Raw genomic sequence first — 26,130 nt, 5'->3', positions numbered from 1 at the left:
GAGTAGACTAGACGGAAGGAAAGTATGACTTGTGTATGTTTATCTTGTATTTTAATTTTTTATTAGAGGTTTGCTTTAAATAAGCAGAGTAAAGAAAGTTATGATCGGCACTAGGTGCAAAGCTGGCAGCCTAGGCAGGTAAGGAGGTGTGCGGCAAAAATGGTTATGGCCATGAGGTGAGTGGGCGTGGCCATGGGTGGGGCCAAATGTACATTAACTTAGCAGCGGTGTAAGCTACAGATAATGGGCCTGCCCATCGAAATATTGGATGGAGCCTCCTGTCCTTTATTTAGATATTTTACAATCAGTATAGGCATAGATCAAAGATGTATACGCACATACAATTGATTGGTCAATCACTGACCCCCAATTTTACCACCCCCGTGCAGTAAGTGGGCCAACAGACAATGAATTTTATGAACAGAGCTAAAATTAGCTAATCAAAATTGTATGTGTGTACCAGGCTTTACAGCTAGTACTGTACATAATGAAAGTAGCAGGGAGCAAGTTAGGTAGTGAGTGACAGGGACCCCCAGATTAGCTAGTGAGTGACAGGCGCCTCCAGTTAGGTAGTGAGTGACAGGGACCCCGATAGTGAGTGACAGGGAGCCCCTTTAGGCAGTGAGTGAGTGAGTGACAGGGAGCCCCTTTAGGCAGTGAGTGAGTGAGTGAGTGACAGGGAGCCCCTTTAGGCAGTGAGTGAGTGAGTGAGTGCCAGGGAGCCCCTTTAGGCAGTGAGTGCCAGGGAGCCCTTTTAGGCAGTGAGTGAGTGCCAGGGAGCCCCTTTAGGCAGTGAGTGAGTGCCAGGGAGCCCCTTTAGGCAGTGAGTGAGTGCCAGGGAGCCCCTTTAGGCAGTGAGTGAGTGCCAGGGAGCCCCTTTAGGCAGTGAGTGAGTGCCAGGGAGCCCCTTTAGGCAGTGAGTGAGTGCCAGGGAGCCCCTTTAGGCAGTGAGTGAGTGCCAGGGAGCCCCTTTAGGCAGTGAGTGAGTGCCAGGGAGCCCCTTTAGGCAGTGAGTGAGGGCCAGGGAGCCCCCGCCGCTCTCCCCTTACCTCGCACTTGCAGACCTCAGGATCAGCGGCGACCCGACCAATACGAGCGGGCGCCGGACGCACCCGCTCTATATGCGGAAGTGATGTCACTTCCACATATCAGTGCGGGCGCTGGGTCCTAGCGCCCGCACGATTGGTCGCAGCCTGATCGAGGTCTGAGTGACGTGGCTGGAGGGAGCCGCGGACAGAGGGGGTGAGCGGCGGCCGGGCGCCGCTTGTCAGAGACAGGCGCCTGGGGGCACCCCTGGGGAAGAGATCCGTGGCACCCCAGGACAGATTGGGGGCACGTGCCCCCCCAAAATAGGGCTAGCGACGCCCCTGTGGTAAACCCACTGTGCCTCCAGAGAACAGCAGTACGTTGTATCCAATAGAGAAACAAAGATCCGGGCACCAGCAGTGTTGCAAAGATTCCACTTATTTATTTCATCCCCATCGGACAGAAAATACAGATAGGTTAGGTGTGACAGCCGTTTCGCAATCTTCCTGCCTGCTTCCTCAGAGACCTCTTTGCAAATTGCAAAGATGACCCAAAGGTTATCGCTTTCCCCAAAGGGCAATACAACCTCAACAACCAGCACACCAAATGCCAGCACCGTGACACAGCCCACTGTGGTGCTCCGAGATGAAACCCCCTTCTTACAGAAACTCTGAGTACAACACAGCCTAACAAGTCCATCCCGCAGAGGGTGGTAACACCTGTTTGTCTGGATTTGTGAAATGTCAGATACATTCGTATTCTAGACAATTGCAGATTAGTATTTGGTTTCAGGCTATGCGTGTATATCCAGTTTCAGCGACTAATTCATCTGAGTATCCACTTCAGTAAGTAAAACACATTAATTCTGCTACACTTGATTTACAATGATGGAAACCCAAACACATGCATCTAGACAGGACTGGGAAAATCGGTACAGATGGTATAGACAAAAAATGTGCACTTGGGTGTCTTGCACCGTGCTCTCCGGTGACCCTATATGACGTAAGCGCCAGGAACCGGCCCCGCGGCACACCTGCAGATACAATACCTGACTGCGGGTTTGACCAGATCAAGAGGGGCGCCGCCTTATTCAAGCTAACTCAAGGCTGTCGCCCCTCGTAGAACTTCTCATTGCCACCACTAGCTGCTGCTAGACACTTCAACAATTCCCACTCTGCTGCCGAGTGGCCTGCATGCAGTCTGCGTTTTCGTATTTGGGTCAGCTTTGCGCTTTAGGCCAAATACAGGAACGACACACACACACACACACTACAATGGTACAGTAGCAAGGCACAATCAGGCACTGAACTTGTAACGCAAATTAAACTGCAGTCTCTTTCTCGGCTATGAGCCGTTAGTACATCCAAGTCAGGCTTATTAAAGGCCGTCCTACTTACCGGTAGTAGTGTTTCGGTGAATCCTCCAGGACAGCCACCTGAGATTACCATTGAGCCCCTCCCCTGTGGAAACAATGCACATGCAATTAATTAATTACTCCTCTGGTCCACCCTCTATATAACCAGCCTCCTCCTCTACCTCCCTAGTTCATTACAAGAGTAACAGGCTCACCCTTCTTTAGTTTATACTACCGAATCTCTTAGGGCTGGGTACTAAGGCAGCTGTCCTGGAGGATTCGCCGAAACACTACTACCGGTAAGTAGGACGGCCTTTCTCTCATCATCCTCCAGGACAGCCACCTGAGACCAGCGAGAAATCTTTACCTTAGGGTGGGATGACTGCTTGGAGTACTTTACGACCAAACGCCTGATCCTGGCTGGACAACAACTCCACCCTGTAGTGCTTCACGAATGTAGAGTGTCCTGACCATGTAGCCGCTTTACATATCTGGTCCAGAGTTGCCCCGGATCTCTCCGCCCAGGATGCTGCCAGTGACCGCGTAGAGTGTGCTCTAAGGTCTGGAGGCGTGTCAGTCTGTGAGTTGTTGTACGCTAGCTGTATCAGCTGCCGAATCCATCTGGCTATGGAACCCTTAGTTGCCTGTAACCCCCTTCGGGTGCCAGAAAATAATACAAATAAATGGCTGGACCTTCTCCAATCCTGTGTCCTCTGCAAATATGTGATAATTGCTTGTCTCACATCTAGCTTTGCTAGCTTTCTTTCCTTATCATTCTTGGGGTCTGTAGAAAAGGATGGTAAAACAACCTCCTGCAGTCTATGGAATTGCGTGGCTACCTTTGGCAAATATGTCGGGTCTGGTCGGAAAACTATTCTGTCCGGGTGAATCACCATATAGGGGTCCTTTATTGATAGTGACTGTATGTCCCCTACTCTCCTTGCCGTTGTAATCGCCACCAAGAAGGCCACCTTTAGCGTTAATAACCTAATAGGAACGGTCTCTGCTGGTTGGAACGTGTCCGACATTAGAAAATCTAGGACCAGTGCCAGGTCCCATGGGGGCGCCATCTTTACCGGGACCGGCTGTGATCTGGCCACCGACTTCAAGAAGTTCTTTATATGTAATTCAGTGCATAGTTGTCTATCTAAAAATACAGATAAGGCCGATACCTGGACTCTGAGGGTGCTAACTGCCAATCCTATGTCCACCCCATCCTGTAGGAATTCTAAAATAAATCTTGTTTCATTCGAACTAATCCTATTCTTGTCCTTCCATGAACAAAAAACCTTCCATACTTTGGAATAAATCTTCCTAGTATTCTCCTTCCTGCACTTTAGCAGAGAATTACTCTGCCTGAAAATCCTAGTCCCTCTAAAGTCTGCCTTTCAGGATCCAGGCTGTGAGTTTTAGGAATCCTGGGTCTGGGTGCATCTGTCCATTCTGTATTAGTAGGTCCCTTCGGTCCCCTAAGTGCCAGGGCCCTTGTACCTTCAAGGTCTGTAGAAAGGGAAACCAGGCCCTCCTTGGCCACCAGGGTGCTATGAATATTACTCGTGCCTGGGACTGCCTCAACTTGCTGAGGACCCTCGGAATTAAATTGAATGGGGGAAAAGCGTATAGAAGGCCCTTCGGCCATTCCAGTGTCAGGGCATCTAACCGGTCTGTTGAAGATGAAGGGTGTAGGGAAAAGAAATCCTTTGTCTTTGCATTTTGGGGTGTGGCAAACAGATCTATGCTTGGTCTGCCCCATTCTGCTATGATGAGCTCGAAGACCTCCTGATTCAGCTGCCATTCTGCTTCTATTAAGACCGACCTGCTGAGGGCATCTGCCCAGCGGTTCTGACTGCCTAGAATATGGGTTGCTGCTAGTGACTGTAGATTTTCCTCTGCCCATGTAAAAATCTGCATTGTTAGCTCTCTGAGAGCCTGCACCCTGATGCCCCCCTGTTTCCTGATATAGGAGACTGTGACCATATTGTCGGAGAACAACAGTACCTCCCTGTTGTTTATGTGCGGCAGCAGGGCCTGTAGAGCCAATCTGACCGCCATTAATTCCCTGAAGTTCGATGATTTTCGGCTGAATTGAGGGGACCACTGACCCTGTACCTGCTGATCCAAAACAGTGGGCGCCCCAACCCCATGCACTGGCATCCGTGTATAATTTCACTGGAGCCTTCTGCATCCAGGGACGTCCCCTGGACAGGTGGTCTGCATTCACCCACCATTGGAGGGAGAGCAACACCCGCTGTGGTGGGTTTACTCGTTGATCTAAGGAGGACCTCCTTTTGTCCCAGACCTGAAGAAACCAGGCCTGTAATTCCCGAGTGTGTGCCTGAGCCCACTCCACTGCCGGGATCACTGAGGTCATTAGGCCCAGTAGGGACATTGTCTGCCGTAGGGAAACTGACGGGGCTGATGTATACTCGGTCACTGCTCTCATCAGCTTGCTGACCTTCGGTCGAGGAAGCAGAATCTTTTCCTGCTCGGAGTCCCAGATTAGCCCCAGAAATAGCGCTGTTTGGGATGGCTGAAAACACGACTTCTCTCTGCTGACTAACCAGCCCAGACTCTCTAAGATCTGGACGCAGAGGTGTAGGTTTTCCCTTAAAGACTGTTCGGTATTTGACAAAATCAAAAAAATCGTCCAGATACGGAAGAACCCTTACATTCTGGAGATGTAACTGTGCGACCGCTTCTGCAACAACTTTCGTGAATATCCTCGGGGCCGAGGATATTCCGAATGGCAGGGCACGGTATTGGTAATGGCATACCGCATCCCCCATGACTACCGCAAACCTCAAAAACCTCTGAAATTGCGGATGAATTGGAAGGTGGAGGTACGCGTCCTCCAAATCTAGCGTGGCCATAAAAGCTCCTGGCCAAATTAAATTGCGGACTGATGCGACGCTTTCCATTCTAAACCTTTTCTCCAGAATGTAAGGGTTTAGGGGCTTCAGGTTGAGTATCATCCTGTACTTTCCTGACGGCTTCTGTATTACAAAAACTCTTGAATAAAACCCCCTGCAAAACTCCTGGACCGGAACTCTGTTGCAATAGTTTTATCACAGAAGAGCGAATTGCTTCTGCCTTCTCTGGGTCCCTGGGGGTCCCCGTAATCACAAAAAAATTTTTGGGGGGGCTCTCGGAATTCTATCCTGTACCCATTCCTTATTAAATCTAAAATAAACTCGTTTCCTGTTATACTCTGCCAGGCCTGAAAAAAATAAAGAAGCCTTCCCCCACCTGTAAATCTGTGTCATTTGTCGGATTTTGGGGTGGCTGGCTGGGCTTTATTGAACAGGAAGGTAGATCTTCCTCTCCCTGTACTATAAGTCCACCTTTTGGATCCCTGCTGCTGCTGCTGCCGGGACCCCTGACCCCTAACTTCTCTCCTGGGAACATAACGTCTCCCCTGAAAGGGCCTATTTGTTCCTCTTTTCCTCTTGTCCGGGAATTTCTTAGCTTTATCGGAAGATCTCTCTAGAATACCATCTAGATCCTTCCCGAATAAAAGTCCCCCTGAAATTCCATAGCACATAACCTGTGTTTGGATGAAACATCACCCTCCCAAGTGTTTAACCATATTGCCCGCCTAGAAGAGTTTATCAGGGCTGCTGTCTTAGCCGCAGATCTTAATGATTCTGTGGCCCCATCTGCTAGGAAAGCTACTGTCTTCGACATGACTGGAAGGGAGTCTAAAATTTTCTCATGTGGGGTACCTGCAATAAGGTGCGCCTTTAACCCTCTCATCCATTTCTCAAGGTTGCGAGTAAGGCATATGGCTGCAATAGCTGGCTTAAATCCGAAGGATGCTGCCTGCCATGCTCTTTTGAGGAGGATTTCCGCCTTTCGATCCATAGGATCCTTCAGGCTGCCTGAATCTTCAAATGACAAATCTGTGGACTTGGAATATTGAGCTAATGATGCGTCCAATTTTGGGCATTTTGACCATAACTCCTGGTCCTCTTGCTTAAAGGGGAATCTCTCCTTATAAATGATCTAGGGATAAACAACCTTTTCTCAGGCTGCTTCCACTGAGAAGATATGACTCCTTTAATCGATTTGTGTACCGGGAAAGTTCTGCTATCAGTCTCTTCTAATCCCCTGTATATATCGTCTTCAACTGACGTAGTCGGGGTGGTCTCCTGAATATGCTCAGATTCGTATACAGCTTTCAGGAGCTCCGATGTATCCTCTATACTAAACAGGTATCTAGGCATTCTGGCCGTAGCCCTCACTGGATCGTCCGAATCCCTAGCCTCCCCCTCCTCCAGAGATTCTCCTGAAATATCTTCCCATGAATCATCTGGAGAGTCAGGTTCTACTGGCACAGCTGGTAATATACGCCTGGGTTGGGTCAGATCCTGTCTGAGCCCTGAACCTTGCGGCTGTTCCGCCGGTGGAGGTTGGATGTTCACTGCCACCGCTTGCGTGCTACTGTCTGTTATCGATGTAGTCGGGGGTGTGGGCTGGGCCTATCCCTGTACTGGAGGCTGAGTGGGAAAAGCTGCCCTGAAGGCTGCAAAGGTGGTAGTCAGTTCTTTTTTCATAGACTTCATTAAGTCAATCATTTTCATATTAGTGTCTGGGATAGTGTCCCCTCTATGCCTGCACTTGTCACATGATGAGCGTGTGCAACTTGGTGGCATCACCTCCCCACACTTTGAGCACTTATTAGTCTTTTTCACATGTTTCTGTAAAACAAACAGACAAGAAAAATAAGGCTGTTAGTATCTTCTGCAACCCCAAGCCATGTATAGTGTAGCGCTTATGGGGTGCAGAGTCACTTTCAGCTGTACCTGTGCCGGCTGGCTGTGTGTCTCTGCGGCTGGTACATTGCTGTTGTCCGCTGTGGAGGCCTCTGACTGATCCATGCCCCGCACCGTGTCGGCGTTCCACGTGCGCTCTGCAACTCGGAAGCTGCCTCTCCGCTTGTAGCCCCGCCTGCCGCCTTCCGAAGATCTTCCGGCTACTAGCCCATGACGTCCTCGGTGGGCGGAGCGTACGCGCCTGGTCGCGTCCGCCCCCCTGACGTCAGGGCGTCACGTGACTCTCCGGCTCCCCGGAACAACGCCGATGGTACTCGGCAGCGGCCACAAGAAAGGACGCTTCAGGCCTTCTTCCCAGCCCTCCACGCCGGCAGGTAGTGTATGCTGGGCTCCGCTCACCACTTCCTGCCCGTTCGGCCGACACAAGCCTGAACTGCAGTCTCATGGGGAAAGGTCAACATACTCCTGCTAACTATAGGTGCGACACACGCTCCCCTACAGCATAACAAAAAAACAACTAGTGCACTGTCCACGGGTGAGTGGAAACAATGAAAGAACTAGGGAGGTAGAGGAGGAGGCTGGTTATATAGAGGGTGGACCAGAGGAGTAATTAATTAATTGCATGTGCATTGTTTCCACAGGTGAGGGGCTCAATGGTAACCTCAGGTGGCTGTCCTGGAGGATGATGAGAGAAATAAAGATTTAATATTCCAAAAAGTGGAACAGTGCTGTCAAGAATATATACAAAGGGATTTACAAAAACAAAGTAAAAATTACAAAGATACACAAGACAGTTTGCATAAAAATGGGAATAAACGTTACCAGTACGAGGTCTAACTTGGTCGTGGGAAGACACAAATTTCTGATTCGCTCAGGATCATCTCTAGCTATGCGCTACCTCCAAGAGAAGATGATTTTAGGCATATGGCCCTGCCTTTTATGCTGGGAAATATGCCTTGAGGCTGCAAGCCCGTTTGGAAGGGGAGGAACTAGTTTTAATTAACTTTCCAGACATTTCCCATCTCCCCATAGATCTAATTTTCACAGGTAAAATTGTATTTTAACACACACATCAAAAGACTTCTGAGTAAGGGCTTCCTGGCTGGCCTAGCATTCTTTAACATTCCAGCAGGCTGCCATATGTAAATTCCTGGCTCCTGTGCTGGTTTGATCTGCATCAAAGCACACTGCAGCCAGTCCAGGTGTGGATTATGGGCAACATCTGGCTAACAGTCTAATTACCTGTTTCCTTGTTACAGGCACTCTAGACTTCCTTACTACAAGTTACAGGTGACAATCGCTCCACAGCAAAATACACATCTGAGACAGTATTTCATAGCAGACCAAAGGTAAGGACATGACTGGCCAGGGGTGCCTCTGGCCTTTCTGTCACCCCAGGCGGGAAAACATGTGGCGCCCCCCCTTTTTTTGCCAATGAGTGTACTTTGGTGCAAATACTTAAAGGTACCCCTGTATAGATAGATAGATAGATAGATAGAGGTGGAGGGAGAGAGGGGCAGTGGAGAGAGAGAGAGAGAGAGAGAGATAGGGAGAGAGGGGGGGGGAGATAGATAGATAGAGGTGGAGGGAGAGAGGGGCAGTGTAGAGAGAGAGATAAGGAGATAGATAGATATAGGGAGAGAGGGGGGGGGGGGGGAAGATAGATAGACAGACAGACAGATAGAGGTGGAGGGAGAGAGAGAGAGAGAGAGAGAGAGAGAGAGAGAGAGAGAGAGAGAGAGAGAGAGAGAGAGAGAGAGAGAGAGAGACTACCAGTCCACACATGTCCTGTCAGAACACTGCAGTGCACAGTAAGACACACTGACACTGTGCACACAGATGCCCATGCTGTGCTTGTTTATAGCAGCTACAACCCCCCTCCCACAATACTAGAAAATAAATGCCGCCCTCCACCCTCTAAACACACTAAAGTCTGCTCTGCCTCTCATATCCTCCTCCCCCGGCCAATAGAAAGAATGTTGCTCCAACTTCCCTCACCACAGCCACGGATCCCCCTCACCTGCCATCCAGAGATCTGAGTCGGCAGAGAGCTGACACTAACATTATCCCCAGGAGACGCGTCAGCCAGCCCCAGAAGACAGTGAATGTGCAGCCAGGCAGAAAGAGCAACTGCGTCCCCGCTGCCTCACAGCTGTTATGTTACTTACAGCCGCCCACAGAGTTCAGTGCTGGATCTTCTCTCTTGGCTAGTCCCAGGCAGTCCCTCTTCTCCATTCCTTTAGTATCAGCGGGCATGCCGAGCAGCAGCACATGCCCTACCCGGCACATGTTAACCTAACTTCCGTGCAGCGGGGCGGAACTAAAAGTGGAGGCAAGGCAGAGCACATTTGCTCTCTCTCTATTGGTCCAGGGAGCGCACGAGGTCGCGGCTATAGCGACGTTAGGAATGGATGCCAGGAGGAAAGAGAGTGGCATGAATACATGTGTTCGAGGTGCACTAAAAGGTCCAGCTGTTGCGCCCAGATGGCAAACGGCGCTCCAAGTGGCTGCCTAGTGTGCCTGTGCCTTTAGGCGCCCCTGTGACTGGCTATTGGCCTAATTATCCATTGCCTTGCCAGAGGCTAGCAAACCAATTTAGCATTTCCTGCTCCTACTATTCACAAGAGTTCACCTTTAGATGCAAATGTACTATTTCCAGGAGACAACTACAGTATGTCATAGCTCCACACATGTGAGGTAGACAAACAAGATGGAGGCTACCTTAGAGACTAATCAAAAACGGTACCCCTGTTCTGCATAGTACAGGACATGTCATCATCATCACCACATATATCATCACAGTAAGTGCAGTCGCAAAGCGCTCAAGTGAGCATACTGCGCATACGCAAAGCGATTTTACAGTGCTATTCAAAGCGATTTTGAAGGGATTTAGGGGACTGAGTGAATACGATATACATTAAATAAGCCTTAATATACTCACCTATTTCAAAGCGTTAAATACCTAGTCTGAAAGCGTTAAATATCAGGTATGAAGTGGCTGACTCAGTCCTCACTCAGACAGGAAGTGACTACAGTGTGACCCTCACTGATAAGAAATTCCAACTATAAAACACTTTCCTAGCAGAAAATGGCTTCTGAGAGCAAGAAAGAGATAAAAAGGGGAATTTCTTATCAGTGAGGGTCACACTGTAGTCACTTCCTGTCTGAGTCAGCCACTTACATACCTGATATTTAACTCTTTCAGGGAGAGAAAGAAAAAAAGCAACACAGCGTAGTTATTTGTGTGCCTGGCACTGTACATACACATGTCTATCTCATCATGTCACTTGTCACTTCGGTATCCTTTAAGCTACGCACATATATGCGAAAACCATTGTCTGAAATGATCATTTCAGCCAATTGATATTACTCGGGCATCGTTAAGGATCTGTCCTGTTGGATTCTTAATAACCCCCAATGACCGCGTATGACCATTTGCAATGCTTTTTACAAGCCCCACCAACCAACTGAAGCTGCTCCATCATCTGCAGATCGTCGTCCTACTGCTCCAGCTCCATAGCAACAAAACACATTCCTATCCTCAAGGCTAGGGAATGGGATGTGTCTATACTGCATTGTTACACGAATTGTAGCCCAAAAAGATTGTTTCTAGATCCCTGATGGGCAACGATACTCACATATGTGTACTTAGCTTAAAGCGGAATATAACCCTGCATTTCAACTTTGCTCTAAAACATTATTTACAGTATATTATATGCAACCAGCATTTTTTTTTACTAGACCAGCATTGGAAGGGTTACACAGTGCTTTAAAGTTCCTGGAGATTTCTGCAGACGCATCGGAAGCTGACATAGATACATTTTGTTTACATAAATGTATCTAAGTGTTGAATGTGACTCATCTCTCTGACTGAGAAGGAGCTGGAAGACAGCCAAAGAGTGTGTAACATTTCTCAATAGATACATATAACTAAATAGAATGTAACAATCTGAACTTCTGCATATCTCTCCACGGAACTTTAAACTTCTGTGTTTAACCCTTCCAATGCTGGTCTAGTAAAAAAAAATGCTTTTTGCATATAATATGCTGTAGATAATGTTTTAGAGCAAAGTTGAAATGCAGGGTTATATTCCGCTTTAACCTCCCTGGCGTTCTGAGTAATACGTTCATAAGTATGGCGCATTACCCATCTTGTTAAATATTTTTTTTCCCGCATGCTGTAGCTTTCTAGCTACAACAGTACGCCATGCCCTACGCGTCCGCATCCACCCTCCCAATCCCCGCTGCCATACTTACGCGTCCACGATCCCGCAAGAAGCGTGACTTCGTATCGTCGTGTCACCCGTCGCCATGGTGATGATCGGACATGACTTCATCGACGTCATGAGGTCATGGATAGCTCCGATCCTTCCCATTGCGCAGCCTGGTGGTGATTCGCCAGGCGTTTCGGGGGGGGGGGGGGCAGCCCCTTTAGCGGCGCATCGTGGCAGATCGGCGGCGATCGGACAGAACATGTAGCTAGCAAAGTGCTAGCTACATGTTCTGAAAAAAAAAAGTAAAAAGACCCCCAGGAGCTGAGCAATCCTCCTTGGCGCACATGGACGAGCTGAGCTCATCCAAACCGCCAAGGAGGTTAAGGCCTGGTACATGCTTTCAATTAGCATTGGTCAATCACTGACCAATTTTACCACCTGTTGACCATGAGGGTCAACAGATATTGAATACTATTAGCAGTTTGTGTAGGTAAACCCTCATACTACATGGAGGGGTAAAATTGGTCATGGATTGGCCAATCCTACTTAAAAGTCTGTACCAGGCTTAAGCCATACACATGGAACAAGTATGCATAACAGGTGCTCTGATTAAAGTATGAGTAGATTAGCCCCATACTTGTTTCAGGTGCGTGATTCAGATAAAACTGTAGCCGAAAAAAATCAGCAGGACAGCCAGGCAAAATGTTACAAAGGAATTAAATAGAGCATCTGCCATATGCCCTGGACTTTAGGTTCCCTTTAGGCTGTGAGCACACTAGGCATTGCGTGAAAGGTTGCGTTTTGCTGCATATGCGTTTGTGCCTCTTGCGTTTCGCACATACGTTTCTCATGTTTTTCTAGCGCTTTAATGCGTTTGCGGTTCGCCCATATGCAAAACACTAGAAAGTCAACAGGAAGCAAAAATACATCATCAAGCTTGTTTAAAAAAAAAAAAAAAAAAACGCACCACATAAATACACATACAAAACGTAATAAAAAGGTTTACCTCTGCATCACCATTGACATACATTTGGTGCGTTTTCGATGCATTTTGGAAAAATATGCAGCAAGTTCAATGTTTTCAAAAACGCACATTGCAGAACGCGAGCATATGCGTTTTTCATGCGTCCTATTGACTTGTATTATGTAAGTTAATGCTAGTGTTTCACACAGTAGCGCAGTGTTCTCCCCAGGCTCTTATAGCCAGGTGCTCCACCCGGCTAGATTTAGTGACCACCCGGCTGTCACCGGCTCACCTCCTCACCTCCTCCTATGCTGTAAGCAGAGTTGCAGACAGGGGCGTAACTAGGCCCCACCGGTAGTGTTGGGCGAACAGTGTTCGCCACTGTTCGGGTTCTGCAGAACATCACCCTGTTCGGGTGATGTTCGCGTTCGGCCGAACACCTGGTGGTGTTCGGCCAAACTGTTCGGGTTCGCCCGAACGGCTCATTGCCTGGCCGAACAGGGCCCCTGTTCGGCACGAACAGGGCCCTGTTCGCCCGAATACTGGCCCCCTATGGGGTCGCAGGCATAAGGGGGGAGCATGCCCCGATCGCGGGGGGGGGTCGGAAATTCCCCCCACCCCCTCCGCTAGCGCTCCCCCCTCTGCCCGCTTCCCCATTCAAAAGTTAGGAAGTGAAACTGTACCTGTGCGGCCGGTAGTGGGTGACTGGCAGTGGGCGGCACTATGGAGAGACTGAGGAGGAGGAGGAGTCCGGAGAGTGACGCGTTGAGGGAGGCCGGGCAGTGGGCGGATCAGCAGTAGTACGGTACTACTGCTGATCCGCCCACTGCCCGGCCTCCCTCAACGCGTCACTCTCCGGACTCCTCCTCCTCCTCAGTCTCTCCATAGTGCCGCCCACTGCCAGTCACCCACTACCGGCCGCACAGGTACAGTTTCACTTCCTAACTTTTGAATGGGGAAGCGGGCAGAGGGGGGAGCGCTAGCGGAGGGGGTGGGGGGAATTTCCGACCCCCCCCCGCGATCGGGGCATGCTCCCCCCTTATGCCTGCGACCCCATAGGGCCCCCAAAAGCGGGATGTTCGGGGAGTTCGGGGTTCGGCCCGAACATGCCGAACATTGCGGCCATGTTCGGCGAACTTTCCTGAACCCGAACATCCAGGTGTTCGCCCAACACTACCCACCGGGCCCCCCTGCAGATTTTCAGAGTGGGCCCCCTCCCCCCCTGGGGCCCGCTCGTGGCCGTTTTTTGGGTGCTGGAGGGGTGGCAGCATGAGGGGAAAGTCTTGCCCACAGTCGGCGGGGAGAGGGGAAGTTCCCCCCTCTCCCTCACCTCGGGGCTCTCCCCTCTGCGCTCCCCTCCAGCTAGTGAACGTGTGTGGGCAGCGGGCAGCAGCGGCGGCAGGATACATACCTTCTTCCTTGCGTTCCATCGCCGCCTTCTCGCTCTAGCGGCTGACGTCACTTCCGGAAGCGAAGCGGAAGTGACGTCAAGTGGGCCCCCCCCGCGGGCGCAGGCGCTGCAGGGCCTATTGTTACGCCCCTGGTTGCAGAGTAAGCAGAGTTACCCTGCATTTTCATCTCGCCCCACCAGGCTGCTTTTTCATGCCACCTGGCTACAATTTCATGCCGCACGGCTGGAAAAAAAATTCTGGGTAGAACACTGTAGCGCTTCTGCCTAGAGTGTTCCTACCCTCAAACAATTTGAGGCAGATCTTTAGCACAGCAGTTAGGGTAGGAACACACTAGGCAGAATCGCATATGCGTTTTCCACTATGTGCTATGGAAACCGCAAATGCGATTCTGCCTAGTGTGTTCCTACCCTCAGGCAACTGGCATGGTTTATAAGGGAATGGTGATAGCAGCCTCCGCATTACTGTCACTTCAGGTTTCCTTTTAGTACAACTCGCCAGCATTCATATGATTAGGGTTATATAACCAACATAAGCCAATTTTGGATAAAAGCTGGATAATACGGAAACCTGCAGGATTTATTATCCAAAAGAATATACTGCGACCCAGTCCACACCCAGTGGCATAGCTAAGGAGCTGTGGGCCTCCGATGCAAGTTTTACAATGGGGCCCCCCAAGCACTCTATACATAACAATTGGTACGGCGCACCAAAACCTGCCAATGGCAACTACAGTGTCAGAGGTGCAAGAAGGGGATGGGGAAAAGCTTGTTAATGATTAGCACAATTCAAAGTGATTATTATGAGCACAGGACCAATAGAGAGCTAATACTGGTGTTGAGGGAGGGCCCTACGGGCGGTCGCTACCTTGGCACCCACTATTGCTACGCCCCTGTCCACAGCATGACATGAAACTTCACATACGGGTTTCTTACCATCTCTGCTAAACACAGCCTTAACATAGTCTGGGTGCGCCAGGAACAGAAATGATGTGAAATTGCCAAACCAAACAGGAAAGACTCCAGAATATTGCTGAGCCCAATTCACCAGAATATCAAGATCTTTCCCATCTCGCCGGAACTGGAAAAGACATCACAACAATTTTTATTCTTGAGTGCTCACTTCAAGTGCACGAGAGACAAAATAAAAAATAAAAAAAAGTTTTAGAACATACCTGGGGCTTCCTCCAGCCCCATGTGCACAGAGCGCTCCCATGTCGCCGTCCTCCGCTGCCAGCTGCGGTATCGGGTCCTGTTAGTTCTGCCAGTCACAGCCAGTCTGCACAAGAGGAAGTGCGCTCTCTACATACCTCTCCAGCAGCCATTGGAGATATACGTGGAGGCGCAGTTCTCTTACGCAGACTGGCCGTGACTAGGGAAATTAACAGGACCTGATACCGGAGCTGCAGGCAGCGGAGGACGGTGGTGGGAGAGCGATCCGTGCGCATGGGGCTGGAGGAAGCCCCAGGTATGTATAAAACTTTTTTTTTTTTTTTTTTTTTTTTTTTTTATTTGGTCCATGGTTACCTTTAAATTGGTGATATGGCATACAAAAGCAGTAGATTCCAGTGTAAACAACAATTAACATTTGGGGAAGGGAGAGGAGAGGGAGAGGGAGAGAGAGAGAGTTCGGTTCAGGGCTCAAACCCACTAGCAGCCTTTTCTAAGCGATTTGAAAAAGCTCTTGCTAATGCAATGCTATGGGGGATTTTTATAACAATCACATCACTCTAGTGGGATCACACTAATAGAATTACATTAGCAAGAGTTTTTCAAATCACAGAGCGTTCAGAAAAGCTCTCCTAGTGGTTTCCAGGCCTCAGTCTAAGGTCAGGGACCCTCTGGGAATCATAATCGCTACAGTTTTGTAAACAATTTTAGGCCCGGTGCACACCAAAACCGCAAGCAGATCCGCAAAACACTAGCGTTTTTAGCTGCGTTTTTTCTTTTTATGTTGAAGCATTTTGCTAACGTTTAGCGGTTTTGTGCTGCGGTTTTTGGTACAGCAGATTACAGATATTGTTACAGTAAAGCTGTTACTGAACAGCTTCTGCAACAAAAAACGCCTGGCAAACCGCTCTGAAGTGCCATTTTTCAGAGTGGTTTACGTTTTTCCTATACTTTACAATGAGGCAGAAACGCCTTCGCAATCCAAAATCTGCAGCAGCCCGGGAGTATGCGTTTCTGCAAAATGCCTCCCGCTCTGGTGTGCACCACCCCATTGAAATACATTACCCTAGCGTTTCCACATCCGCTATCGGATCTGAAAACGCAGCCGAACCGCTCTGGTGTGCACTAGGCCTAAGAAACAATTTCCATGCTCCTATACTTTACATTAGAGTGCAAACGATCACAAAATGCTGCTTGTCCTGCAATTGCGATTAGCTCTAATTGCAATCGCTAGTCTAGTGGGTTCACCACCATTCACTTTCATTGGCAAAGCAGTTTTCAAATCGCCAGCAATCGTGAGGGATCCAAAAATGCAGCCAAAAGTGATCTAAGGGCCCGTTCTCACTTGCAAATGCAAAATGCTAGCAATTAGATTTTTTTCAGCGATCACGATTACTGCTTTTTTAGCATTGTAATCGCTCTAAAATTGTGAGAAAATGCTGCAGGTAGCGTGCTTTGCGATCACCGCTAATCACAAATTGCCAGCGAACGCAGACGATCGCGGCAGTGAGATCATTGGCATTTAGTTATTGCACTAGGGCTCTAAAAAGCGCTATCGATCACGATTCTGCGATTAGCGGTAACGGTCTGTTTATCGCCCCAGGGTGAATGGGCCCAAAGGCTGGATTCACAGTTCATGCAATAAAGTGTGAGTACTGCAACGGACACTTTCTACATTACAACATACACATTAATTCAAAGCCTGCAAACAGCCAGAATAACGCGATCCGTTACAACGCCGAGATGTGAACAGGCCCATAGAAATTATTTTGTATGCGTTTTTAAGAATGCTGGCTTTATTGCATATTTTTCAAAAATGCACATAATGAAAGTCAATGGTAACGCAATGTAATGCGTTTTGTATGCGTTTTTATATGCAGGGTTTTTTTTGTTTTTTTTAAATGCTTTCTAATGTATTTCCACCTTCTGTTGTCTTCCTAGTGATTTGCATAAAATGCAATAGAAAACGCATGGAAAATGCATTAAAACACACACAACGCAAGAAACCGCATATGCGGAAAAACACATATGCACAAAAAAAACGCACTACAAAGGCAAAAAAGCACGACAGAAAACGCGACCTTTCGCACCCCGACAAGTGTGCACCCAGCCTTAATTTGATTGGCCCAATTCCAAGCTGCATGCAATTTGCATGAGGCAGCATGCAAGCTGGAATCATTTGCATCCCATTGATTATTTCTAGTGCTCAAGTGAGCTGCGTAACAAAGTCCCTCATAGGGCTCTATTCATAAAACTTCTGAGCCGGAAAAAATCCTGGAGGTAAAATACCGCAGCGGTATTTTACACTTTTGGGTGGTCATTCATAGAAATATTGCCAGCTGCGATGCAAGTGCGGAGATCTCCCGCTGAAGGCTGGCGGTAAGCTGTCGGAAGGCATGCGGAAACACTTCAGCAGAGTCCTTCCGTGCACTGCTCTTTCTGGGAGGTCTGTCCCATTCACTTGTATGTAATCCGCAAAATCAGAGGAAGCGGTATTTCCCGTCCACATACCGCTTCCTCTAATCTGTATGAATGGCCATTTTGTTACTTTTTTCTAGATAAATCTAGAAAAACACTGGAGAAGGCGTAAATTTCTCGCTCTGCTGGGGGATTGTAGATTTTCATGCGGGAACAGCTTTTATGAATGCCCACTTTGCTAAATGGACGGGAAAATACGCTGTTTTGAGCGGAAAACTTGCGGTAACCTTTTATGAATAGAGCCCATAGTGGTGGCTCTACAGGCGGATGATCATGTGACTGCCTGAGTGCGCAGCTCATTACACTGCATATCAGTTCCAGTCATGATGACTAGGAATGAAGCCTGTGTTATCAGAGGACCATTGGCTTCTTAATCCCTGATCAAGGTTCAAGTTTAGATCCTGCTTATTCAGGTTCCCTTTAGATCAGGAAAAACTATCGGTGCTTGTCTTATTTAGGGGACCCAGCAGGAATCCTCATAAGGAACCGTTCTATCACAGCACCCTCTACAGTATTGAGCATTGTGATTGGCTGAATAGCGTGGGCAGAATATACTACAACCTATCTGAAACCTAGCAGTTCAAGAGGGTGCTGTCCAGCCAATCACATTAGCAGGATTTCCCTATGAGGTTTCATGCATGTACGAATGTAAGCGTTGGCGGTCAGTTGGGTGCAGGGCGAGCCCAATGAATGCTCTCCCTTCTACCGCAAAACTCTCCGGCAGCATTAAATACTATTTCCCCTTCGAGGTGTCGCAACTCTGAGGGAGATGTAATTTGTGGTCCGGCAAACACCAGAGCCCTGAATTACCCTCACACATTGCATTACATTGCTGCTATGGGGCACCTGGTTTTGGCACTGAGCGCCGTGCACGGAAACAACCTGCTTTATTTCCTGCTGGGTCCCCAAAACTAGACTAGCGCCATTAATTGATGTCCATCTGCAGTACACACAGCAGTGAGGCTCACCTTGTTGGCGTGACCCAGCAGCCAGTGCACTGGAGCTCCTGGGAACTTCTGTAAGACCTTCAGCTGTCTTCTCCTGCCTGCCACCAGCTGAACAGCTTTTAGCAAAGCATAGAGCAGGCCCAGCAGGGCTACGAGCTGCAGCCAGGAGCCTCCAGAGTCTGCTGCATGTGCCATTGCTGTCCCTGAGACTGTGTGTGTGTGGGGCTGTATAACATTCCTAACCTATAGTATACAGGACAAGCAGCCAATGGCAGCATCCGCTGTGCAGCACCTCTGCCCTGCAGCAAGGGATCCATTAACTCAAATTACACAAGCAAACAGAAGGTTTTGTCCAAAGTAAAACAAAACTGACCCCTCTGCTAAAGGACTGAGGCCGATTCACCAAGGATTCAAGGAATGTGAAAGGAAAATTAGAGCAGAGCAGAACAGCTAAGAAACAAGGTTATTGCTTGGTTGCTCTGCAGTGACTCCTTTTTGCTCCAGTTTTCTTTGCACCTGTTTCTGTAATTGCCACATCCGCGGTGACCTGGGTTTATTAACCCTTCTCTAAACAGTTTGAAAAAAGGCCAGGTGATTTAATAAAGAAAAGCGTGGGAAGTTCTGGAGAAGACTACCTTGTACCTGCTGGAGTGCCATTAGGGACTAATGTTAGCTGTGAGTGTGCTGGAGACTACTGAGAGTTGTTTTAATTATAACAGGCTGTTTGTTTGTAGTATTTTTAGATTCTTCAGTCTATTGTTGGAGGTCACATGTGGGTAAAATTCAGAGGAAACCTGAGCGGTTGTAAATTGTAAAAATGGGGGGGGGGGAGCAGGCATGTGTAGGAAGCAGTCCTCATGCCCACTGCTCCCCCTGTTCCCCTCTGTTATCTCCTAAAGGCCCTTAGAAGCTACGTCCAGGTTGGCCAGGTCGGTGAGTAGTGCGCAGATGTTTGCCCAGTGATGCGTGTCCCTGGTCAGGCGCCTGTGGCTAGGAGTGCTCTGCGCATGCACACAATATAAATTTGACTTCCTGTGCATGTGCAGAGTGCTCCCAGACAGGGCATGTGATCATGGACTCGAGTCGCTGGGCCAGCGCCTGCGCACTATTCAACGACCTGGCCGACCCAGAAGTGGCTTTGGGGGGCCTTTAGGCGATAAGGGAGGGGGACGGAGGAGAGCAGGAGGAGAGCATTTTCTGAAATGATGGCATCAGGCGCGTTGCTAGGGTCAGGGCCCTTTTCCAGCAAATCTGCATGCGTTTTCTGCATGCAGATTCGCATAACCAATACAAGTGGATGGGGCTGTTTCCACTTGTGCGGAATCCTGTGTGGTCTGCTGTGCAGAAAAAATCTGCACAGCAGAGCCATCAGAATTCGCATGCCGCACACTCACACGCGAATCGCCGGTAATGTAACTTAATAGGAAAACCGCAAGCGTATTAGTCTTGCGGTTTTCCCGGCATTTCCGCATGCGATTCCGCTGAAAAACCCATGTCAATGCTTGCCGGCATTGACGTGGTTAAAATCGCATAGCGCAAACCGCGAGCGATTCCGCATGAAAATCCGCATGGAAACGCGAACGAATCTGCACCCGCATGCGGATTCGTTGACGCGTTTTCTGCGACGGAATCGCAACGCACAAGTGGAAACGTACCCTAAGAGATCCAGGGCTTGTGCCCGGATTTTAGTTGGGGTGCCCTGATTCTTCCACAGCACCTGCGGGTGCCCAGCCATGACGCCATCCCTGTTTTTTTGCATGCAGTACTTGTTTTATTCAAGTTACTGAACACTGCTTGCATTTCAGCTTCTGCATTTGATACAATAGGCTGGCTTCACAGTGGGACGTTACAGGCGCACGTTAGAGCAGCCTGTAACGCACCCCACCGCACAGCAATGAAAAATCAATGGGCTGTTCACAGTGCCCATGTTGTGTTACATTGTAACGCTGCGCCATAATATAACGTACTGCATGCAGTACTTTACGCGTTAGACTGTTTGCACATGCTCAGTAACGTTGGGGAGGAGCGGAGAGCGGCCAGGCACATGGCTAATTAATATTCACTGCACTCAGTGACGTGCAGTGTTTACTTCCTGGAGCGGCCGCTCTGTGCGGCGATTGGCCGGGCGGGACCACGTGATGCCGCATGCGTCCAAGAGTGCGCGTCACGGCATCACGGACGCCAGAGTGAGCTGCACCACGCCGCTCACTCTGACGTCCAAAACAGAGAGCACCAGGCGTTGCGTTAGGGGCACGTTGTGCGACCATAACGTCCCCTAAAACGCAACGTCCTGGTGTGAAACCAGCCTAAAAGTCACATAGCAGTGCTGGTTTCATCCATACAGTTATGATACAAGTTTTCACTCCCATGACAGCCAGAGCAGGCTGGTGTGTATGGGATGGCATTTTTCAGGCGATTTTGCCTTAATGGAAGGTATAGGAAAAACGCAAACCGCTCACAAAATTGCTTTGTGCAGTGATTGCGTTTTTAAGAATAAATACATTGTATTTTTTTATTTTCCGGGTCAAAGCGTTCACTTCCTGACTTGCGTCAGGGATTGAATTAAAAAAACGCTGGAGAAAAGCACTTTTCACAAAAACGCACCGCCCACCCAAGCGCCGGGAAACAAACAAAAAAATTGCGGCAAAAAACAGCCCAACTCGAACGCTAACGCGAGCGTATCGCAATGTGAACAAGGCCTAAAAGAATTTGCCCCAGAGTTACAGATACCCCAGCATGTTTAGAAATGTGAGAGAGAAACATGGCAATCCTGAGTCCCATTTCAGGACAATACATTTTATGTAGCTGCTGTCCCTATATGGCCATGAACTGACAACACCATTACAGCCAGTCTATAAGCTGAGGCATCACACTGCTGCACAATACAGTTCTCTTCCCTTGCACAGAAGTATTTGGCCAACACATTGACAACTCCAATACCACCATCTTGTGGCTAAAATTGAGACTGCACAGTTTTATTCTTAACCAATTATCCAACAGTGTTCATTGGGAAATTGGATTTTATGATCATTCAAGTTGAAATTATAAGAAGATTGGAAGGAAATGAACTGGAATTTTCTGGGGGCTAATCAGATTCAGGATCTGCTAAACAATTAACCCACAGATGATAAATTAACAAGATGATGAAGTGTGGGACTTGGAGTTAGCACTGTACTTCGCATATATTTTCTACATACAAATAAATTAAATCTCTCAAGTAGACTTCTCACCAGGTTGTTTCTGATGCATTTGGTGCTCCAAGCAAAACAGCATGTGCCGCCCACCACAACATACACTCTATGGGGAAGGGGAGCACTAGCGGATAAACCTCCATTCACACATTGCCTTCTGCCAGGCACAGTGATAGACAGGGGCGTAGCAATAGGGGTTGCAGAGGTTGAGACTGCATTATGAGCTCTCTATTGGTCCTGTGCTCATAATAATCACTTCTATAGATACTTTGAATAGTGGTAATCATTAACAAGCTGTTCCCCATCCCCTTCTTGCATCTCTGACACTGTAGTTGCCATTGGCAGGTTTTGGTGCATCGTATCAATTGTTATTTATAGAATGCTTGGGGGGGCCCCATTGAGAAACTTGCATCGGGGCCCACAGCTCCTTAGCTACGCCACTGCTGCTTCGTCTTCATTACAGAGCCAGGTGGAAGTGAGGAATGTTGAAGCCTGTTTGAAGTGCCATGTCTCACAGAGACAAGCACGTGGCCAAATAGCAGCAATGAGAGAGCCTGCCTCAGAGTCGGACCCTTGTATTGCCACCTACACCCATGTGTCCCAGGCCCCCCTCACCCACCTTGTGCCAAGGGCCCCATAGCAACCGCTCTGGCTATGCCTATTGCTACGCCACTGAGGCCAAGATTAGATTTCCTGAAATAGTTTCATAAATGGCTCTATTTTTAGTGTTAATATGAGAGTGATTTGCAATCTCTTGAAGGTGTCAGGCCTAACTCAGATAGCAAAATGACTTCATATGGAGCAAAGGCTGTGTTATGCGAAATATTAGTAAGTGCGCACCCGTTGTAATGAGCGTGAACTGCAATGAAGACTGGACATAGCCTGCATGCAGCAAATTAAAATAAAGCAATCAGTTACAAAGCAGTACTGTGAACAGGCTCATAGAATTGTATTAGCTGTGAGCTGACATGCAGAATTATTCTGCAACTCAACTGAGCACTGTGAACTAGACCTCAGGCTGGTTTCACCCCAGAAACCAGCGTCAGCGATGTGGTGCGTCGCACCAGACGCACCGCATCGCAGCGTCACAAACAGGCCTTCAAGGAACACCACGCCATTGCGCAATGTTGCCTGTCTGGCCACCGGCCAAGCAGGTAGTGACGTGCGCTTGCCACCACTTCCCGCTTCAGGTATGCAGAAGTACACAGAAGCGTATTGTTAAAATACGCTTCCACACATGCGCGCCGCAACGTCTGTGTTTTTTTTTTTTTAAGATCTACGCATCGCCGTAAACTAACATGACTTCCAGGCCGAAGCACATCGCCGCAACTCGTCACAGAATATACTGTACATACCTCTCTGGCCTGAGCGTTCCCACATTGTACTCTTGCGACTTTCCGTTTTCTGCAAGTACCCCGGAAGCCCTCCGTTCCGGGGCCAATTGCGCATGCACATCCTGGCCGTGTGCTCATTTTTCAGCACGACCTGGCACCTGCTCACAGTGCCAAAACCACTGGTAAATGGTTTACTGACCATGGTATTACTGTGCTCAATTGGCCTGCCAACTCTCATGACCTGAACCCCATAGAGAATCTGTGGGATATTGTGAAGAGAAAGTTGAGAGACGCAAGACCCAACACTCTGGATGAGCTTAAGGCCGCTATCGAAGCATCCTGGGCCTCCATAACTCCTGAGCAGTGCCACAGGCTGATTGCCTCATTGCTACGCCGAATTGAAGCAGTCATTTCTGCAAAAGGATTCCCGACCAAGTATTGAGTGCATCGAGGGTTCTGGAACTCTGAGGTGTCCTCCCTCCCTCCTTCTCTCTCTTCTTCCTCATGGTCCTTCTATTACCTTCTATCACCTTTATTACCTCTCATTACCTTTTTTCACCTCTATTACCTGTCCATGTCAGAAAATATATGTTGGTCAGACGAAGAACATGTTAAAAATTCGAATACAACAACATCTTTCAAATATTAGGCTGGCTTTAAAACATAGAGAAGCAGGAAAAACACTTACCTCAGTAGCATCACATTTCTTGGATGAACATCATGGTTCCTGTAGTGGCCTAACTGTTTGTGGTATTGAGCAGGTTAAATTAAATATAAGAGGTGGTGACATAGTAAGACAACTTCTTAGAAGGGAGGCAAGATGGATTTGCCAGCTGAATAGTCTGTCACCAATTGGTTTAAATGAAGAAATAGACTGGTCTGGGTTTGTGGGTTAAATGTCTGGTTGAAAGATACTTGTTATTGATCATCTTGCATATATAATTGCCTTCTTCCATGTGTTAAATCAAGGATACAAATTTATATCGTTTCCCTCTTTTTTCTCTTTACATACAGAAGTATTATAGTCCCTGTTGATTGATGTTATGGACTACTGTATTATGAATAATGTCAACGTTTATTTGGACTTATGACCACTGTGTTGGACTTGGTCTCTGGATGCCTCCTTGGATTGGACCATACGTCTTTTGGGGACAATGAATTATGATGAAACATTGGACTTTGAAGTCATCTTCCCTCCTTTATTGGTTGTCCTGGTTGGCAAAGACAATGAACTTGAGGGTTACTTCCCCCTTAAGAGCTAATAGCCCTTTGTTATAATTTAATGAAAGCTGAAGGATTTGTTGATAGGAATGTAGAGTTAATATCCCCTAGAGCATTGGACTGCTTATACATTAATGATTTCAGTATGTGTCATTGACAATGGTTGATATTTAAACTGTCTTATCAAGTTTTTATGACATTCTTGGTGATGGTGCACTTTTGATGAGGATCTATGGGCAAATAACCTTATTTATGCATTTTTCCATTCTTTCTCCTAGGCTTCTCTCTTTGTAGTTTTTATTTCCGGAGGCTGTGCGCAGCCCCTAGCAGTGGGTGACAGTATGTGGCCACTTAGATATTTGGATGTCCCTATATTGGGACGCCCTTACAGTCTTCTATAAGATGGCTGCATAGTAGATTGGCCGTTTAACACACTGCGCAGGTCTGCGCTTTAATACATACCCGGACTTCCGCGTTCCAGCGTGGTTACGAGATCCTGGCCTCTACTGACGTAGTTTCCGCCTTCATTGACGTCACCTCCGGGGGCGTCTGTCCTTCCGTGATCACTCTCCATTACTATTTAAACGCCGCAATGGCGGCGATACAGCACGGATGTCTCCCTCCTTCCTTGATAAAGCGGGATAACGCCCGCGAAACTAGTGGGTCCGTTTGAGGGAACCCTCTGCCTCTCTCTGCCTTCACCTTGCCTGCCTCCTATCCACCACCACTGGGCTAAGTATACCTCTTCACTTTCACTATGGACTGCCACGGTAGCTTCACTGGTCCTGCCTATTACTAATTGTGTCACTATTTTTCAGGTTTAATCATTGTTTATTATACATTGCAGGGAATTTGTGCCATTGGTTGTATATTATTGTTGATTTATTTATTTAGCACAGATCACATGACAAGGGAACTTTGTCTCTATTGCTACACATTTTAGGATATATACTGAACCCGGGTTCCTTCCGATTTGGGCACAGTTCCTGAGCCCTTTGAGGATTCTCCATTATCAGATATAGGTGGTTTACATTATATATTTTGCATGGTGAAATATTGTCTTTTGATACATGTATTTCATTGGCAGAGAGTTGAGATATGGGGGTTATTGTGTGTATTTTAATTGCTTTTAACCATGAATGTTTTGTGAAGTGTACTCTATATAGAATCTTTTTGTAACAACAATAAATTAATATTTTTTGCTACATTAATCCTGAGTGGTGCTTTTTAAAGGGTTTCTTTTTTCTCCCATTGTACATATATGTTGTTGGACCCTAGCACACTGCAGGTATATACAGGTGTGCAGACATACTTGATTCAAGCATAACTGAACATAATTATTTGAAGGTTGACTTTTTTTGTTTTAAAAACCCTTTTATTTTATTGGTCGGATGAAATATGCAAATTTTTTGAGATAGGAAATTTGGGCTTTCATGAGCTGTATGCCAAAATCATCAATATTAAAACTATAAAAGGCTTGAACTACTTCAGTTGTGTGTATTTGAATCTAACATACAGGGAGTGCAGAATTATAAGGCAAATGAGTATTTTGACCACATCATCCTCTTTATGCATGTTGTCTTACTCCAAGCTGTATAGGCTCAAAAGCCTACTACCACTTAAACATATTAGGTGATGTGCATCTCTGTAATGTGAAGGGGTGTGGTCTAATGACATCAATACCCTATATCAGGTGTGCATAATTATTAGGCAACTTCCTTTCCTTTGGCAAAATGGGTCAAAAGAAGGACTTGATGGGCTCAGAAAAGTCAAAAATTGTAAGATATCTTGCAAAGGGATGCAGCACTCTTAAAATTGCAAAGCTTCTGAAGCGTGATCATCGAACAATCCAGCGTTTAATTCAAAATAGTCAACAGGGTCGCGAGAAGCGTGTGGAAAAACCAAGGCGCAAAATAACTGCCCATGAACTGAGAAAAGTCAAGCGTGCAGCTGCCAAGATGCCACTTGCCACCAGTTTGGCCATATTTCAGAGCTGCAACATCACTGGAGTGCCCAAAAGCACAACGTGTGCAATACTCAGAGACATGGCC

The 26,130-nt window shown here is 47.7% G+C and overlaps 2 protein-coding genes across 7 annotated transcripts in view; one reads left to right on the top strand and one right to left on the bottom strand.

Annotated features, from left to right (window-relative positions):
- Positions 1-9,418, bottom strand: part of LOC137520975 (cytochrome P450 4B1-like) — a 69,227-nt gene extending 59,809 nt beyond the window's left edge. For 2 of the 3 annotated variants that reach the window (XR_011021980.1, XM_068239617.1), the window contains exon 1: positions 9,321-9,418. Coding sequence is in view for 2 of the 3 variants with exons in the window: in XM_068239617.1 (XP_068095718.1) it covers positions 9,321-9,408 (88 nt within the window). In the remaining variant the exon portion in view is untranslated. Of the gene's footprint in view, positions 1-9,172; positions 9,223-9,320 lie in introns of those variants that run through there. The other variant, XM_068239618.1, reaches the window with a different exon arrangement.
- LOC137520974 (cytochrome P450 4B1-like) overlaps positions 1-26,130 on the top strand; it is a 169,713-nt gene that overhangs the window by 43,091 nt on the left and 100,492 nt on the right. For 2 of the 4 annotated variants that reach the window (XM_068239614.1, XM_068239613.1), the window contains exon 3: positions 8,412-8,501. The exons of the other annotated variants lie outside the window; for them this stretch is intronic. The gene's annotated coding sequence lies outside the window, so the exon portion shown is untranslated. The remainder of the gene's footprint in view (positions 1-8,411; positions 8,502-26,130) is intronic. 4 annotated transcript variants of the gene reach the window in all.

This window comes from Hyperolius riggenbachi, chromosome 6 (genome assembly GCF_040937935.1).
Source record: "Hyperolius riggenbachi isolate aHypRig1 chromosome 6, aHypRig1.pri, whole genome shotgun sequence".
Lineage (NCBI taxonomy): Eukaryota > Metazoa > Chordata > Amphibia > Anura > Hyperoliidae > Hyperolius > Hyperolius riggenbachi.
This window is presented reverse-complemented; position numbering and strand designations above follow the sequence as displayed.